Source organism: Pezoporus occidentalis, unplaced genomic scaffold (assembly GCF_034315485.1).
Source record: "Pezoporus occidentalis ecotype Australia unplaced genomic scaffold, CSIRO_AGI_Poc_V1 ctg5, whole genome shotgun sequence".
Lineage (NCBI taxonomy): Eukaryota > Metazoa > Chordata > Aves > Psittaciformes > Psittacidae > Pezoporus > Pezoporus occidentalis.
This window is the reverse complement of record NW_026915835.1, coordinates 277103-296877: the sequence shown is the minus strand read 5'-3', so window position 1 is coordinate 296877 and position 19775 is coordinate 277103. Positions and strand designations below refer to the sequence as shown.

At 39.8% G+C, this 19775-nt stretch overlaps 1 protein-coding gene across 8 annotated transcripts in view; it reads right to left on the bottom strand.

Annotated features, from left to right (window-relative positions):
- Window positions 1-19775, bottom strand: part of ENOX1 (ecto-NOX disulfide-thiol exchanger 1) — a 371724-nt gene that overhangs the window by 92496 nt on the left and 259453 nt on the right. For all 8 annotated transcript variants that reach the window (XM_062636831.1, XM_062636830.1, XM_062636823.1 and 5 more), the window contains exons 6-8: window positions 11614-11787; window positions 9524-9730; window positions 2850-3083 (exon numbers count right to left, since the gene is read on the bottom strand). In XM_062636831.1, coding sequence (XP_062492815.1) covers window positions 2850-3083; window positions 9524-9730; window positions 11614-11787 — 615 coding nt within the window. The remainder of the gene's footprint in view (window positions 1-2849; window positions 3084-9523; window positions 9731-11613; window positions 11788-19775) is intronic.

Below are 19775 nucleotides of genomic sequence, written 5' to 3'. Positions count from 1 at the left end.
CATGAGAGGAACAGGAATATGCTGACAACACCAGGGTAAGAGTTTCCAGCCAAGTCTGGTACATAGACTCAATGATTTCTTTTAGTCTTATGCTGCAGTTTACAGAAGGTGAAAAAAGATATTGTCACCTCTGCTACAGGCTCAATAAATACCTAGACCACAACAGGGGACTGGCTGATGAGCCTAGTTCATCTCTGCTCACCATCAGATTTCCTTGCTGTCAGGAATTTCCAAGGTTATTTTGACAACAAAAGTTGCTTGGATTCAGACCAAGTTGTCTACATCTGTGATTGCGAAGCAGTATCTTGGGATGACAGATGTTTGGCTATTTTGGCTTGTTTTTCAGCTACTGTTCCTCAGTGAACTTCTGGAGGCTCTGCAGGAGCTGAAACTTGCACACTGGCACCTGCAGCTCTGTCTCATGAGTTGGCACCAGAGCTCAGGAGCCTTTTGAAGTGGGTACCATGGAGAGGTTATAACTTTCCTTAAGAAAACAACTGCAAAGCTCAAAAGCCAGTCTTTCAAGGTAAATCCTGCCAAAAGCAGATATATTTTGACCCCTCTCTTCTTTAGGATTAGTCTACCAGGCTTTTGCAGCAATGCAAATCTGTTGATATCCACAGACCTGAGATTTTGACCCCAAGTTTTATATATATGTGTGTCTGTGTGTGCACAAATACATACCTTCTGTGAGCTTCACTGAAGTCCACGTTTGAATTGTGAATATATGATGACATGAACTGTGTTTTGCCAGAGTTAAAGAAGTTTTTTACTGTGCTTTACTTCTGTTTTTAGGATGTCACAAAGGGCTTATGTGGTGAATTCATGTTGCCCAAGGGAGGCCATAATGTTCTGCCTCACTGCCTTATAAATACTGGCCATAATGCCATAGGAAAAGTAAAGCAGACCAGTACAATGACTGAACCCCTCCTCTGCTCTCTACCTTACTTAGTACAGGAGACAATTCATGACTGGTGAGAAGAGAGGGGGCTTCTTTGTATTCTCCATGCCCAACAGCCTGTACAGATCCAGAGCTGGTGCCATTAATCCTGATACAAGGCAATTGCTAATTAGTGAAGTCTGTAAGATTGCAGCATCATTTTTTGCTGGAGTTTTATTATTTTTTTTACCAATTAAAATAAACTTACAATTTTGTTTTCTTAATTTCTTATATTTAATTCTGTATGCTTCTGAAAGTTTACCTTTATTTCCAGAGAAATAGTCATGAACGTGGTTTTGGTCTATACCATGCAAAAAATATTTCTATATTAAACTTGTGCCTACACACCAAGCTCTTGTCAAATGTCCCTCAGGAGAACCAAAGATCTAAATGCTTGGAATAAGTTTTAATTAAGTATAGAAACTTCCCAGAATGAAAAGAATAACCTTTCTAAATACAGACATCTTAAATATCTTGCAAACCCCTACACTCAGTTGCCCCAAGCAATGGCTAGCCATATGGAAGAAATTGTCTGGACTTCTTGCACTTTCTGGCTAAGTTCAGGAAACCTCTAGGCCTTACTACATAAGGGAAAACTTCTCTATAAAAGATTAACTCCTAAAATATTCAACTGAAAACAGATTCAGGGAACAGATGGATCTAATACTCTCTATTGTATTGTATAATGTCTAGAGGGGCTGGACTGGAAGCTAGGTAAGAATTAAAAATTCTTATATTGGAGCCTGTTTCCTCTTTTTCTTCTGTTTTATCAATCTATCTCAGTTATTTTACCGATATCCCAGTTATTTCATGAATTATTTGACAGTGTATGTGGTGACAATATCTGTTACACAAGCTAATAAAAGACTGAGGAAACAGTGGCAACTAACAGCGACCAATGCAGTACTCAGAGACGGTAGGGTGTATCTTTGCTCCATGCTCCAAGGATGCAACATTTCACGCTGCCCATCTTCAGCTTCCCAAACATGTTTCATAGTTAGAATAGAGGCCAGTGTGTTGACAGCTAGATAGCCTAACTCTAACCTGGATAATTCTGAAACAGTGGCAAGAATCACAGTTTCTTGTGACCTGGCACACAGTAAAGTAACGTGCTTGGCCAGCACATAGATAAAAAATGCCAAACACAGTTGTTAAACACTTAATGAAAACAAACAAAACTCTACAGGGTATAAGGAATTGTTTCCTTGCTCTTTAATTTCTTTACCATGAATAATGTTATTTTTCCTCTTACTTTCTGTGTTAACTATTAATGTCAGGAATCCTCAAGCTGCACCCTTAAAAATATTAACTTGCTAAGTGTACCTAGAAAAAAAACAAACAAGCAAGCAAACACATACCAAAACAAGACACTATCTTGCACAAGAAATTCCAGCCCTAAAGAGGGAATGAAAGAATGGATGGTGTGTGTCAGAGATAAGTTGCAACCACTGCCTCTGAGGGGCACATCAAAATGCAGCTCATGAGGGCAATTTAAATGCCAGGAACTGGCATGGTCATGTGCATGTGATGTAGCAACATAATCAGTCAAGGAACAAAGACATTTTAAGAATGAGGCCTTTAATATAAAGGATGTTTGTAATAGGTTGTCTTATTATGAGAGTGTGTCCAAAGCATATGATGAGAGCAAATGAACAGAAAAAAACCCTCTTGTAGTATTCTGAAGGTTGTGTCATAGTTGTTAAAGCACAGGTAGATAGACAAATAATATACATTTCTAGCAGGTGGGTGAGTATCATTGCTGTTGGCATAAAAATGGCAGAAGAATGGGGGAAAGCTAACAGGGCAAGTAATGAAATACATGAGAGAGAAATCAGCTCTCCTGCTCTGACTTCTGAGTGGCTCCTGCTCTTAAGGAATAATACACTGAAAAGTATCAAATGCTGCTTACCTTTCAATTTTTCAGCCAGCAAAGCAGCTTCGTGTTCAGAATAATGCATTATTGCCGGAGGTGAAGGAGGGCGCAGTCTGTCTTCTTCCATTTTGCGTCTGTGGCGCTCTTCTCTGGCCAGCATTCTTTGTTTGCATTCCCATTCATAAAAGTCATCTCTTGCCTGAGCAAAATCAACATGAAGGCGACCTGAATCCTTTTTGTCTGTGCTAGATCCTAATCTCATGCGGTAACCTGAAATCAACAAGCAGAACTAACTGTTGCAGGACTTCTTTGCTTTTTTTCTTGTCCCCCTCAAGTGCAACTAAGTAAAAATATACATTAACAGATTCTCACATATCTACACAGATTCTGTTGATAACTGTTTTCACAGGAAGATGAACATTCATCCACTGCTTTATCCTTGGAATTCTCTGTATTGCCTATCAACACAGAGGATGAGCTGAAAAGTCAACCCAAAGTTACAGAATCTACACTTTCATTTAGAAGTATATTTTTCTACTTGATACTCCCAACCTTTGTAAGTGCAAAGGCCAGGTAAACAAAAACCAACTACTAAACAAGGATTTGGTTTCGTCTGAATGTAGACTCCTTCTTTCCCTGATCTTATTGAGATCGGATACAGTTTAGTACTTTTCTCCAGCCTGCCAAAGGGATTGGAAGTAAGAGGAAAGGCTGACTTCTATAAAAATCATGACTACAGATGAATGAGGAAATTGTGGTACATAAATTCCTGTACCACAAAGAGGGAAACAATCTGGTAGCAAACATAAATCATCTACAAATGAACTGAGTTTAGCATTCTTTAAAGTTATTTTTAAAGTACTGATGAATTTAGAAGACATTTGCAAGGGCCCTTTCAGAATGAATAATGAAATCTGCTGTGCCTTATCTTTAACCATGTTTTACATATCAATAATTTGGTCAATGTATAATATGCCAAAGCTAGCAGACTGTGAAGGCTTTAAGGGGCTGCACAGCAGTACAATAGGGCCCTGCTCTGAACTAAAACTTTTGACTTTTCACAGAGGACAAACAAATCATGCCAAAACTATAGAAGGAGCTTTTTGTGACCATACTGTGTAAGAACATAGGCTGGACAGCTATCTTTTGCCAAGTTTTATTCCTAAGGCTGAAATACACTCTCATTTTCTCTAACTTTAAAAATGCCAATTCAGAGAAAGCCTGAGAAAACACTACATAGAAAACTGCAAAGAGACCCTTCAGATGTATGTAAAATTAATCACTGCACAGGGCTAGCTCTAATTTCTCAAAGCCAGCCCACTGCAGTAGGCTCAGAAGCAGAGCAGCACAGCAGAGGCTTCTCAAGGCATGGGATGCTGCAGAGATGAATTCTGTGATGAGCTGGCATGTAAGAGGCTCTTCAGAAACACACAGTACTACAATGACTGCGTACTAACTCCAGGGACAGGAAACTCCTGCTCAAAATGGCAGGAAAAATAGCGTTACCTTCTTTTGAACAGCAATCCAAGAGAACCAACCTTTCAGTCTTTTGGCTTCCCTGTGGTTTGAAGAGCTTCAGCACCTAACTACCACAGATAAAACTCAGTTTTGAACTCTCTCCAGGGACAGCAAAGCTAAGGCTTGTGTAGTAGATTAGGAGCACCTTTGTAAAACATGCATATCTAGGCATACTCTGTTTATTTTACTACTGGAAAACATCGACTGTGTGAGTACAAGGGACTGTCTGTACTTCAGCACATATGAGAAAATAACTTCAGACATTGAATATTTATGTATGTAGTGATCCTTCCAAAAAAACACAATGTGAGTACCTTCTGATTTGACATTTTCCTTTCAAACATCTTGTGGAGTTCACCTATGTAGTCTGTTAGTGAGGAAGAGGTATGACTTTCATTTTACAGCAATGAGCCCAAACCCATATGAAAAACTCAACCTAAGGATTTAAGAGGTCCCTTAAAGCCAGAAGGCATCAAAAACTTCCATGTAACCTACAAAATCTGCTCTCCAAGGTTCATGAGCTTGGGATGAAGTAGATTGAATATTGCAATAGGGGCAAATATTGTCTGCTATTTTAAAGCCCCCTTATTTACTCTGCTTTCTTTTGCTTGGAGGAGTAAACACTGCTCTTCCCCCCCAGAATGCTGTTTGTGGTTATATACTTAGCTCTAGTCACAAGGTGTTGAAAGGAAGAGTTACAGATACACCGTATTTAGTGAGACATAACAGAAGAGTGTGGGTGACCTTTCAAAGCTGGGCCCTAAACTGATGAGGAGTAATTATGTTTTATCCGCAGAGGTGTAAGCACAAAGCGGTCATCCAAAAGGGGTCAGTAGTACAGCTACCCTGATAACAGATGTTGAAGGGTGACAAATGTTACCCCCCTCCCTGCCAGTCTGACTCGCCAGCTGCATTCCTCAAACAATGATTGCCCTGCACCAAAACAGCATTATCAGCAAAGTGAAAGGACACTCCCAAGGTGCCAGGTCTCATGAACCTAAAATTAGATCTGCCAGCTGGGCTGTACTTTCCAGGAAGACACAAACTCTCTTTCTCTCCCCAGCTCTTTTGCCTCTGTGGGCAGGAGCATGCTGGCATGGACACAGCAAGGAACACTGGAGGATGCAAGACTCTTGTGGACCACAAAGATACACTTCATCCGAATAAAGAACTAATGAAATGGACTGTGCACCTACAGGTTGTGTGTGCACCAGCAAAGTTGAATTTTATCAAAGTGGCCCTCACCTTTGAAGTAAATGGCAATAATGGAAAGAAACTGCGAACTGCAGTTCAAAACCCAATACCCTGTGTAGCACTGGACAAATGGTTCCCTTTAGCTAACCAGTTCAAGTGACTCCAAATTAACAGATTCTTGAAATTGCTCATGAATGATACTGAAAAAATCTTACTGCTTGTTTAATTCTTAAAGCTGAATGTGGTCAGCCAACCAGGTAGTTTCCACCCACAAAGAAACTTAGAATAACTTAGGTCAGAAGGGACCTTGGTCATCATGTAGTTCAGTCTCCCCCCCCAGATCAGGGTCAGCTCCAAAGTCATGTCAGGTTGCGCAGGGCTTGGCATCTTTCCCTGAACAAAAGCACAGGGACAATGGCCTGGCTAGTGAAGAGCAGACTCAACAGGTTGATACGTAGGAGTATGCCATGTAGCAAGGGGTGCACAACTGGCAAGTCACATTTGCTGTATGGGATCCTCAGGCATTCATCTGGGTTGGCAACTTTGAGCTGTGGGGCAGCTGGGAGGTTTGCTCTTTTCCAATACCATGTCTCCTTATTTATGTTTGAGGGTATGGAAATGTATGAGAGAACCACTTGCCATTGCCTCCCCTTCATGCATGGCCAATGAACTGCCCTCACAGACCCTTTTCCACATCTCTTTGCTCAGGACTGCAGCTAGTACGAACTGTGTGCCTGGCTTGTTATTTTTAATTTCAGTTTTGCACACAATGGCAGAGGAAAAGACTGGGAACTTGCCAAGTTCCTCACTTTAAAGCAGCAGCAACAGGAAAAAAAATCAGAGTATTTCCGTATCACAGGTCTAGTCAAAACTCTGTGGCTTGACTTACCTTTGAGTGTTGCTAGACTGGGGATTGGTCAATAGCTGCTCTCTAACTGGGGATCTAGATCAGAGTGTTGATGATGATCAGCGAGAACAAAATAAAACAAGTACATGGTACTAAATGGAAACCCATAGGGGAAAACACCAGCACAGGAAAAACGCATACACAGGCTTTTGGGGTATAAATGGGTCTGTCTCAGCCATCTCTTTGTCCTCTATTTTCAAGTCCAGGGCCATCAATATTACCAGGAGATACTGAATTTTCAGCCACAAGAGTAAAGTACATGCAGTTTGGACAAAGAGCTTTCTCAGGGGCTGGTATGTCAATTTTAGAAAGTCTTTTTTTTTCAGGAGATCAAAATTTAACTTTCAGGGCTAAATGAAATCCGCTCTTCCTTAAGTAAATTCTTTTATCATAGTCTTCTACCTATGTCCCAGTATCCTTTTCATACAAGTTTACTTGGGCACTGAAAAAATCAGTGATTAAACCACTTGGTGAATTTTGTAATCACTTGCACTATTCTGATGATAAGCACAGGATAAATGCAAAGTTTGATGAGATTAGATGGGGTAGATAGATAAAACTGATTAGGTAGACAAAATTATCATTATATTACGGATATCAAAGGCAGGACTTCGCCCTAATATAACATGCATACTGTATTAACCACATTCTGTTTGTACATCTCTTGTCTTTTACTCAGAAAAGAAAATGCTTTAACAATATGCTTTATCCCTATCACTTCAGAATACATTATGGCTGAGAATGGAACAAAGACTGATTAAAACCACCCAGTATTTCAGTACAAATAAAACATGCCCCTGCCTAGCGTCAGATCTCCCTGATCTGCAGTGGTGCGGGACAATCAGTTTCATCTGCAGAGTTCAGTGCTGGTGGTAAAAAGATGTGAAACTTGGCTGCAGTGTGTCCCTGCTTTTCTTCCTCCCATCAGTTCCACTGGTCAGAGATACTAATTACAACACTCTAGAAGAAAGAGAAAGTGTGGAGGAAAAGGCAGACAGGGAGGGAAGCTGCAGAGCAGACGGTAAGAGGAAGTGTAGAGAGCAGTGCAACTGTGATGAAAGGAAACGGAAGAAGGAAGGATGGATCAAGAACTTGAAAATTAACTGCAGAAAATTCAGGATGAGGAAGGATGAGAAAGGGAATCTGCCACCTCCGTTTCTGCTCATTTCCCTTATTCTGAAAGCACACTCTAGTGTGCTATGAATGAGGACAGATGGCAGCATAGGGAATTTCCTACCTCTAATCATCAAATCTGGTCCTCCAGGATTTAAGGCATATAAAAGTAAGATGAAACTTGACGTGGAGTGAAGCAAAGTCAGCTGCCAAGAAGCAGGAATCTCATCTAGAAGGACACTGGCTCTGGCTCCGGGTAGCAGCCTGTAGGTTTCCAAGCTTTTCCTTGCTCTCTCTTTTGACACTGTTTTGTTTATCGTTACAGCTCTTACTTAGTCTGGTGTGTCCCTCTTCATCTCATCTGGAGATGGGGCCCCTTAAACAGAAGTTGGAAGCTGAGAAATGTGCTGCTGCTTCTTAATACTGCAATTCCTGTAATCTGCCCCAATGAACTACAGTGTTACGGAAGTAATGTGAATAAACAAATGAACAGGAAGGATGGGAACTGGGAAGAGAGAATGAGGATTGAAGAAGAAATGAAGTGAAAATTGAAAAAAAAAAAAGAAAGAAACAGGGTAGAATGAAGATCTAGGAGAAACCTGAAAATACAGCAATATTTCAGAGAACTTTTTATATAGATCTCATAAACCTCACAATTTTCTGTAGCTCTTCAAAGAGATATTTAAAGCAAGCAGCCAAGTTAGGAAAAAAAGCCCCACAAACCCAAACCCCCAAACCTTTGTGAAACAAAGGAGTTAGGTTTCTCCTGACCACATATTTCAAAAGTTCAGATGTCTTCTTTTCTTCCTTTCCTTCATTTTAGAATGTAATTGATGGTGATTTGAGAGGCCACTTGCTCCTAGCTGTGTAAGCTTCCTATGTACACTTACAGGACACTGAGGTTACATCTTTACTGCTAGACAGAAGATGGTCAGGGTGGAAGCTCAAACAAGGGTATGAGCATCAGCTGCCTCCCAAGCTCCGTTTTGGATGGTTCCAGTGAGTCCCTTCAGGGTCACTCTACGCAGGGTGGGTGCCTGAAAGCCAGTCTCTGTCTTGGCCAAGGAGCAGTTCCTGGCCCATGTTCATGTAAGAATACCTTTCAGGCGGGGTGAAAGTGTTACACTACACTTGTGGGGCAGAACAACATTTGTGGGTCTTCCCAGGATCCAGAAAGAGAGATGAACTAGCCTGTGAAGACAAACATGTCTTCAGAAAGGTGAAGAAGGCCTCAGTTAGGAAGCCAATCTTCACATGAAGGAACCTGTAACCTGTAAGAGGACACTGACAGTCTCACGAGCCTGGTAAGTGAAAGCAGAATTATTTTTTCATCCTTCTTCTTCTGTCATTTTTTTTTTTCCTTGTGAGTTAGAGGTTGGGTTTTTTTTGTGGTGTTTTGTTTGTTTTTTTTTTTTTCATTTTTGTCTGTTCCTTTGTTGGAAAAGAAAACAGATTCTGAAATTTTATGACTGAGTTTCTGTGGCACTCATTGTCCTGGGAGGAAACAGACATAGCCTAAACATGGGGCTCAGAATCTAACTCGTGCAGCAGTGGAATACCTGCGTGCAGATTGCACTGCAAATCTATAAAAATATGCCAATGAAATTGCCAGCCTATCACAGAAATCGGCACTGGAAAACAGCAGTGTTCCTGGCCTACTGCCCTCCTCTTTCCACAACCTGTGAGCAAAACTATTTAAGTCTGTGTAAATCGAAAATAAGATTGTTCTGTAGCAAATGTCAGGATCTGCTGCAACGTTGTGGGATGGCAGGATATTGCTCCCAGGTAAGCAACATACAAAACCACACACAAGTCTTGGCAGACATACCGAAATACAGAATTGCCCCTTGCCACTCCAAGCTACAGCCACTGATCTGAAGAAAGACTTGCTGAGATAAAAGCTAGGAAAATAAGCAAACATTAGCATCACAAAATACAAATGAGAAGCAAGGAAAATCCATTAAAGAATGTGAATTACCAGAAAGGTAAATGGCTTTATCAACCATGAACTCCTCTGCAAAACGAATGTGACAAAAATTCTTCTTGCTTTTCCGAATTGCTGTTATATCTCCACACTGCTCAAAGACTTCCTGAATAATTTCCTCTGTCGCATTTTCTGGTAATCCTCCAACAAACACTGTTTTACACCCAGGAGGTCTCTCTCTTGTTGAAGGTGGTGGAAGATCTAAATCAAAACAGAAATCATATTGGAATACAAAATTTGTCTTTTGATCCATTGGTTCTATTAATTCCCCTAATCAGTTCTGGGCTGCAACATTTATTTGACATAGCATGCAGGTGGGAGAGGGGAAGAAGCAAAATTATTGACTATTGCAGAGATTGTCCAGAATTACTTGAATCTAAAAGTTTTCAAATTTTAGGTGGCATTTTGGAGATCAGTTCCTGACTTCTCCACAACAAGGTCTAAAAGGATGCTTCCTTTCCCTGCACTGCCACACAAAAAATACAAAACATTCAGTTTCAAAGCAGGGGAGCTTCTGATTTGACTCTGAGCACAGATCTCAAGCACTGGTGCAGTACATTCAAAGCCTGAACTTAGAGAAGTTGTGGATGCTCCATCCCTGGCAGTGTTCAAGGCCACGTTGGACAGGGCTTTGAGTAACCTGGTCTAGTGAAAGGTGTCTCTGTCCATGACAGGCGGGTTGGAACTGGATGATCCTTATGGTCCCTTGCAATCCAAACCATTCTATGATTCTATGATTCTGTCTTTGGCTTCCACCCATCACTTGCCACACTCACCAAGTGTGTGGACCCTCTGCAAGCAAGCCCATGCTGGGTAAACCCCAGGGACACCTTTCCCTGTTCTTAGCATAATTTCAATTCTGTCTCAGAGTACAGGAGCACAGGAAACATAAGAACAAAGTGGGAAACACGATGAAGTGACAGCATGATGAAAATGCTCTGCTGGTTATCTGTTTTGTCTTGTTGCCAGATAATGGAGTGGATGCCAGTGCACAGGAAGGATAACCTCACTGTTTACAAGTGCTCATGAAGTGGAGTGGCAAGAAACGTTATTTTTATGTGTATATGTAGAGAAAATAAACACAAACTTAAATCACAAAACTATTAAATTTTGAAGGCTGTATAAAAAGTATATTCTGTCATAACACTTCAACTTGTTTACATGTAGATGACTTGAGTATTCCTCTAAAAGTAACTTTCTAAGAAGGAATGATTGATATGACTTTGGTTTTTGGCCCTTTAACACAGTAAATGGAGTTTAAAACCTTAAAACATACATATATGTATATATACATATTCTCACACACAACCAGTTTAATTAAAGCATGATCTGGGTACCCAGCAAATCCAGAGTAGCAGACTATTTGCTTAATTTTCTCTTTTGTCTTTGCAGTGATAGTGACAGTGCTGGTCTGATGGCCCTGAAACTAAACTCCTAGGACTAACATGCACAAAATTAGGCTTTGTGCCTGAGCAGGTGGCTCAGTGGGAAGAGCCTTTCTTTACACAGTCCCAGAAGGGGCAGAAGGAAGCCTGGTCTCTGCTTTTAGAGAGGAGAAGAAACTTACCTGCCAAGGTGCTCCCCAAAAATGGCAAAAGAGTAGCCATAGACCCTCTTTCCCTCCACCTCTCCCAGGGAGCGACCACAGCTAGCCAGCACTTGGGTGCAAGGTGCTATATTCAGGAACATGAACCCAGACTGGTTCCATCTCACTGCTGGCATGTGAAGGGGAGCCCGCAGTGATATAGGAGATGATAAGCATTATATAACTGTTATATTTTGTGACATTCTGATCTACAGGAAAGACTGACTTCTACTGTGAGAAGCTAGATCTTCAGGCTGTGTTAGCTTTGCTTATGTACTTATTTTTCTTTGTTGTACAAACTGAGTAGGCTTTTTTAACATGACCTTGCAAAGATGATTAAGTATGGTAATACCATACCACACTTTGCACACAGAGCAGACCTTAAAAGGAAACACCATACTTGCCCACATTCTATTAAAAATGCTTATTTTTTATCATTTATAAAATATTTCATGTGATGCATTTAAGAAAATGTTATTCTTTGATCAGATTTACTTACTTGGGTTTGGAGGGAAGAGAGTGCAGCTTTTGCAGTGAATTATTTCTTTGACTACAGGCACATCTGTTGGTGGTGGTGGCGGCACTAACCCCATGCCTGGTATCATTGGGTTAATCGGAGTGATTCCAGTCATCATGCTAAGGCTTGGATCAAAGCCTGGTACGCAGATCGAATCTGTAAATATATAACATAAAATCCTGGCTTATAAATCTTGAAACTACTTGTTAACATTTTCTTGCACAGACAGTTTTGCTTTAGGCTTTTTTTTTTTTCCCCCAGAATCAAAAAAAAAAAAAAGGAAAAGGAAAAAGGGAAAAGAGAAAAGTCAGAGAAACAGGGAGGAGAAAAGGAGAGGCAGGTGCATTTTTAGTGAAAAAAAAAACCTAAGTACATATAAAGAAGGGAATGCTACATAATTTGAAATACTAATACGACTGAGTAAAACACAGCACATTAAAGTGCAAACCCATGCACCATGAATATCTGTTATTATCTGGAATGTAATTTTCTGTTTCATAATGCTGCCATGGTGTTTACATCATCACCTTCTGATCAGAGTGTATAAAGAATATAATTTAACATTGATATGCCCTCCTCATCTAATTGTCAGGCAAATTTATCACAACATAGCCTTCTCACATAAGTGACCTTGATTTATGAACAGTGCAGAGAGAGATCTGTTTCTGGCTGTTTTATAGCAGTATAGTTAGCCAAGACTTCTAACCATTTTACCCTGGAATATAAAGTTTCAGCTGAATAGAATGGGGTCTTTTTGAACCTTGGAATTAATTCCTTCTTGTCCTGTTATTTAATCGGATTAGTAGATTCTCTTCCACACATGTATTATTAAAATATAGCACTACAGCCCTATAAAGTAAAATGTACATTTGGCAAATGCTACTCTCTCCTTCCTCATCTCTCTGCCAAGACTTCCATACGTATTATTTAAAGCTGAAAAATTTACTTGGGAGCACCAGTGCTCTAACACCAAGAATTGTAATAAGCAGATGTTTCAGATTAACTGAGAGCCAACTTCTGAAAATTGCTTTCGTTAAAAACAAGACTTTGGGTTTCTTGAGGCATAATGAATAAAATATTTTGAGAGACCGATTTCTTTGTTGGCATAACACTGCTGCTATTTGGCATCATCAATTATTTAAAAGAAGAGTTACTTTGGTGTTCTACAGGTTTTCTGCTGAGTTTTCTGGCTAGCAACTGGAAAGCATTTAATGCTTTAATAGAAACGTGGGATTTGGTAGCTTGGGAGCACATTTATTTTGAAGAAGCAAAGAGGAAAAAAATTCTTTTCTAGGATTAAATATATATATATTAAACTTGAGTTACATTTGCTGCATGGCAGCATGATCAATGTGACCAGAGAGGCCTGTTCCTTTGTTCTAAATCTGCTGCTGAGAACCTATGTGACCCTGGGTCAGCCCACTGACCTTTCCTCCCTTCTGCATCCGCAAAACAGGTGCAATAATAGTCACTTACTGGCAAGGACCAGCTCACATTTTTATAGAATTTTGCAGGTGCAAAGCACTCTGTGAGGTCTGAAAATGAGCATTATTATTCCTGTAAAACATCCATAATCATCTTTTCCAGGAAAGACAACTGAGGATTGAGAACCTCTACTCAACTAGAGCTTGTATCTATCTCAGTCGCACGCTCTCTGCTCTCCACACACTGATTGAACCTTCATCACTTTCAGGCAGTTCTGTACAACAAGCGTAGCAAGCACACAGCAAGCAAGGATTTGCTTTAGGCTTATTGAAGACTAGTATTAATGAAAACTCATGATATTACATTACTTTTTTTAATAAGTGGGCTTATGAAAAAGGATTTTCTCTGGGTGTGATGATTTTTTTCCTGTATTGATGTATATGCATTGCTTTTCAGATTAAGTTTTGAAACTCAGAGCCTGCCATTTATTCCACAAGATGCAGTGGTGGCCATATTAAATATTCATGGTTAGCAAAGGCTGGAAGATAAAGTCAGAGGTGAAAGGGCAACATACAATTCTAAAAAGTCTTTAGGCTATGCTTATTTGCTTGATCTCATTTTTAAAAGTCAGACTTCTGACAGTCACAGTGGGCCATTCTGTGCAGCACTCTCCTGCTGTGGGTGGAAGTCCATTATTACTACTAGCTGCTAACACAGCCCGCAGAGCCCTGCAGCACCACAATAGAACTCAACACACGGAGTCATCCCAGTCCTCTCCTAGGATTAGGGAAAACTGGCACTAGAGAGATGCCAAGGGAGGCACCTCACTCCTCCCTTTGGACAAATGTAGGATCAGCTACAGTCCTAGCCAGATAGAAATTTCCTATTAAATCCGATATCCATAATAGACACACAACGTTCTGGGGCAAGGATGGAACAAGTGGAAATCTACCAAAAAATGGACAGAAGGCCAAGTCTCTTTCAGGCCCATGTGACAGCCAAGGATGAACATTGTCATCTGGTGACTGCTGCAAGTTGTATTTAACCATTGCTGTTCTCTTTAAAACAACTACTAGATACATTTTAATTTATCTATAGGAGCAGTGAACCGAAACATTAAACTCTGCCTAAATCACAGACACAGGCTCTCACCCAAAACAGACAGAAGGTTCAAATAAGCTACAGTTTTCTGAATATTCATTTTGCAGTGGTATAGATGGAGAGAACAACAAATCTAAGGGTGATAGCAACAATGAAATCATGTCCACAAACACCAAGAACATGGCCTTGAAAGAAGCTAGGAGGCGGAACCAATACAAGGTTGTATGCCAATCAAAGCAGGTTAGCGGTTTAAGGGGAAAAAATTATTTGCCAGTTATTGCTGGCACATCCAAGGAAACGTGACTTTATAAGTGACTTTGCTTGTGTTAAGAACATGACCTTGCCATTATTTTGTTTTACAACTGGAATCAACCCACAAGAGCATGAATAGAGTGCTGAGGGTCAACACTCATGAAATATCCTTCTAGGTGTGCCAGGACTCCATGCCTCCAAAAGGTGACTCTGTTTAGGCATATTGAAGAGGACTCAGTCAATAATTCTTGGACTCTAATTCCGTATCTTGCAGGCACTAATCCAAACCCTGCTAATTGACCTGTTAATGTCAGTAATAAGACTACTGAAGGTATAAACAACTTTTAAACAGGATAGGTTTACTTTCTCCATTCTCTTGATTAAGTTGCTTCAGTTTCCCACTGTGTTAATCTGAGAATGAAATGCTTTCTTGCATCATATGAGCACTGAGAGGATTCACAGGTACCATTTGTAGAGCATCCTGGAAATGAAAATTATTCTTTGAGTACTAGAAACTATTACTATGCATTGCAATGATAAAAAAGTCAGCTGGATTTCTGAACAGTGAAGATCTTGTTCAAATCTCTGAAGAGATTGGTGGTGCTTGCATCTACAGAGAAGCTGATGCATGCCACCTGCATGTTGCTGACAAACCAAGAAGAGAGCCTACAGATAGAGTATCCGAAGGAAATACTGTTCTGGACTCTGAGGCGCAGAGAAAAGGGAACTGATAAAGTCACTGTAATGGAAAGTCAATAAATTTGCCACATCTGCGATAGGATCCAGAAAAGTCCCAAGTTTAACTATATTAAAGCTACCCAGTGGTGCAATAATAGAAGTTAGATATGTAACTGTTGTCTGGGGACAGGGGACAATCATCCATCAGTACCACCACTGCAGTTTGCTCCATGTCCTGGCGTAATGCCTATTTGGAGCAGGACCAGGACACCAGAGTTAGAGCTGGAGACAACTTCTTTTGAACTTACTGGTAAATTTGTTTGTCTTCAGAATCAAAGACACTGATTGAGTTACGCAGGATTACAAAAAATTGGAATCAACCCATCACACACATGTTTTTTAACAGATCCATTTGTATATATGATTATTAATATATAATAAACATGAATATGCTACACTAAACACATAGATATATTAAATTTATATAGTACACATTTGCTGAGTTAAACAGTAATATTTTATGCTTTCAGTGATCATAGCATTATTTTTGAAGGGATCTATTCATATATTTATGCAGCTAGGTAAGGGTTTATGATCTCTTGGAATTATAAAAACTAACTTGGAAGAAGAGAGAAAGTTTACATTTGAAAAATTTTAATAAATAATTAATAAATGAAATCATTAAAATAGAAAGTAATCAGAGATGATAAAGAACTTTAAGAACTGAAAAGCACATGTTGTTCAAGTTAAAGTCCCTGTGGATACTGCACATAAGCTTTAAAAATTCATACATTTATACAAGAAAGCAAAAGCACTGAACTTCAATATTTCAAGTCCATGTTCTGCCTAAATTTGGCAAAACTAGTTAATTCTTCTTTCATTTAAGTAGAAATTGGCATGGTGGAGAACAATGAAAATCTCTGAATAACAAATATCTGGAATTGGCAGAGAGGCAAGAAGAAAAATCTTCTTAAACACTTGGAGTAGTTTTTAAAAGCTCCTTTTTCTTTCAAGTAGAATATAAGTACAATACATTTCACGTTAAATCTTTGAGTCTGGAAAAATAAAACAATAAAATCCTTTTAAGGATAACTATATTCAAACACAATATGTAGTATAAAAGAGTTGTTTTTATTAGTTTCTGTTTTGGGGGTGCAGGAACAACTTTGTCATCCATAAAAAGAGCCACACAATTTTTGAGAAGCATCCTTCTTTCCTTCTTTGGCAACAGCTGCTGTTTGAATCACCTTTTGGTTTTGTCATGTTATTGCTCTGCCCAAATAAAGTGGATGCATACTTCTGCCAACACTGCTTTGGGGGATTGCACTCCACCACCAATATTAAGTTAACACCATATTTCCTCCAGCCCTTACCACAAGTCATATATCTGCTCAATATTATTTTTTAAGAGTATAATCCCTTCTATAAGTCTCAGACTGGATGTGTCATTTGTTTTGCCTGTAACTGCCAATTGTTCCTGTGGTGTTTTATGACAGCTGCCAAATTGTGTTTCTGTTGGATGCATAAGAACACCCATGTGTGCAAACACAGATTTGTTTGTGTGCCCCTGCTCGCACACATGGAAAATTTCCACCATGAACATTGTTAGCCATGTGGCTCAGACCTGCTGCCTGAACACAAAGAGAGATTGTAAGTGCTCAAAACAATGGTCTGAGAGCAAAACAGCTAACTAACAAAACAACAACAACAAAAACAACAACAACAAACACCCAAAACACCCCAAACAAACCAACCCCAAAACCAATCCCGCCCCCCCCAAAAAACCCATAAAACAAAACAAACAAACAAAAAAAAGGAAAGGTTTGCCACAGAATCATGGAATAGTTGGGTTGGAAGCGACCTTCACAGGTCACCTAGTCCAATCCCTCTGCTGAGTCATAATTTGTTGAGTCATAATGTTACACCTAAGAAAAAAAGACTAGTTTTTGATAAAGTTGCAAAAAAAAGATCTGCTTCCAGGAATAGAGTTGCCTACCAACATGCACTGCAAGGATTAGGACAGAGATGGTAATAGTTGTAGTAAGATGTTCATTAAACTTTGTTTTCTGTGGAGGAAAAAAGAAAAGCTTCTTGAGACTAGGGATTTGATCACATACTTCTGAAATACCGTTGCTGAGTATTTTGAGACTTAAGATAGAGCTGATTTCTAAAAGCTGAGATTCAAGCTTTCCTGAAAAACGGCAAATCTAATGCACTGTCTGACTCCCTTAAAACACATATATATACATAAATACATACATATGTTTATATGTATTACTTGGCAGTAGCAGAGAAAGGGTAGTTAGGGTTGTGTTTTTTTTTTCCTCTGAAATTAAGGAAGTTCCTTATTAGAATATGAAAAAGGGTTTTATTCTAAAAACACATTGCATTTTTATCTGAAATTCTCCCTCAAAACTGTAAGGTCTGCCAGTGTGTTTATGCTCATGTTGGTCTCCTTTTTTCTGTATCAGCAGTTAAGAACGAATATTCAGCTGCAAGCTACAGATCAAAGCGTGATCACTGGTTTCCCTGGTCATTCAAATCTTACCATCTTTTGGGCTTCGGGAAGCTTTTGGTGGAAATGACTCATTTGGTCAGTATTAAAGGGCTTCTCTCAGTGCAACAAGACTTCCTCACTTGAAAAAATAAAAGACAAAAGTGGGAGTGGCAGTACGGCACCAAATCACTGATGTTCCAAGGAGATGCACCAATTTAATTTGGTGTTGATCCAGAGCAGGAGCCCTGTTGTGGAGCACTGTTAGCAACCTCAAAGAGCCAGACCTTGGAACGGAGCAGTGTGGCAGCCACCAGCATCTTCCAGTATGTCTCCTTGTACAGTTTGAGATGGACATTGGGAAGTCATTAAACTTCTAGACTTCTCTGTTTCTAAAATAGATGCTGGATTATATGGTAAACCTCCAGACACATTCCAATAAAAAAAAAGACAGGGAGGAAGTCTGACAGCTCTTCCATTTGATCAGCATAACCACTATCATCCTGCCCCAGAGCAAGGACCATGTGATAGTGGACAGTGATTCCCAGGGCATCAGATTAAATAATAGGCAGGTAAAGACCAAACTATTTTTAGCTGGTATACATTGAGTGATTACACATTGCCTGTGGTAGAGATCACAGATGAACGATCCTTTCTAGGAGGCACCTATTCCACATGACTTGATTCATACTTTTTCACTAAAGCCTACTGTGCACCTATTTGTATTTTGAACCTGTTGGAACCTGTTTATATCTCTGGCTTTCACAGTGTGCTGGTATCAGGGTAGTAACAGAGTGGGGAAACATGCTTCCTTTGCTTTGGCAAAACAAGGTATTTGGCAGTTCCAAGCATATCTTCTAGTTCCTTCATCCTGAGAAATCGTGAAAGCTGTTCCTTATTCACCTTATCAACACAACTACAAATTTTATTTCTGCTTTTTTTATTTCACCATCGGTTTGGCATGTGATCTTTGTCTCTGCAGAGCTGCTACAAAGGAATATGGTTATAAAACCTCTGACTGAGGCCCCTTTTAAAATCCTGAGAAGGTAACTGCAAGGGCAGAGATATCTTTGTAAGGTGCTCATCCAGCCCTGAATTTTTGAAGAACTAAATGTTAAAGACATGGGCAGATGCCTTTAAATAAAGCACTGTACAAACCCAACTGATGAAGCTCCGTGTGGGCACAGGACTACTGCACAACAGGAGTAAGGCACGTAGCACCAACGTGCATGTGTGTGTGTGTGTCTGTGTGCCTGCATACGTGTTTATATTTGGAGGAGCGGAAGGGAGTGAATGAAGGAGGGGCAGGAAATCATCTCCTTCATCACCAGCTTTCTCAGTTGGCCAGGGATCCACCTTAATACCATTCAGCGAGAGCTATATTCTGTGAAATAGAGCCTGGACTGTAGCAAAAACAAGTCTCTAAGGAAATTTTGACAAAAACAGGAGGTGAGGGGGAATCTCAATGAATGTTTAAATTAATAATAAACTGAGTAATAATTTATATGAACACTACAGTGTCTGCCAGACCCACTTCATAAACGAGGCTCTTGTAGCATAATCAAACACTTGCCACTTGAAAATTACCTCTTTGAGACATGTATCACTAACAAAGCTTTAGGGCTGTATTACTGTACTTTTGCCTTTTTAAAGAAAGATCTGTGTCTGCACATAGTTCACAGCACACAATCCCAAAACCTTAGATGCTGTTCCTCAGAGCTGGCTATGCTGTAGCTGAAAGAACTAAAAGCAAATCTGGCCTCCTATTGATCCTTGCTCACAAAATCACACAACAAACACTTTACTTAGAGTGATATACATGACAAAGACTAAATTAAAGAAAACCACCTTCTCTTTTTACAAGCAAATCATGGGGTGAATCACTCTTGGTTCATTCTTTATTGCTGCACTGCTTGGCACAACAGGACCTCAATCTTGTTTAGAGCTTCTAATGCAATGCAAATAAGAGGAGAGAATAGCAAATAATAATAATACAAACTGTTACTACAGTAGATGCCACTCTCCTCCCAAGATGTAGTTTCAATGTTGTTGTGTAAAGAATCTTCAATGTCACTGTAATGTTATTTCGATTACTCTTTCTGCTTATGGACAGCCATCAGTGTGCCACTTTGACCTCAAAGGGCTCTCAGACACTACCTGTCCATGGTAAATCTATTTAGTTTCCCCTTAGAAT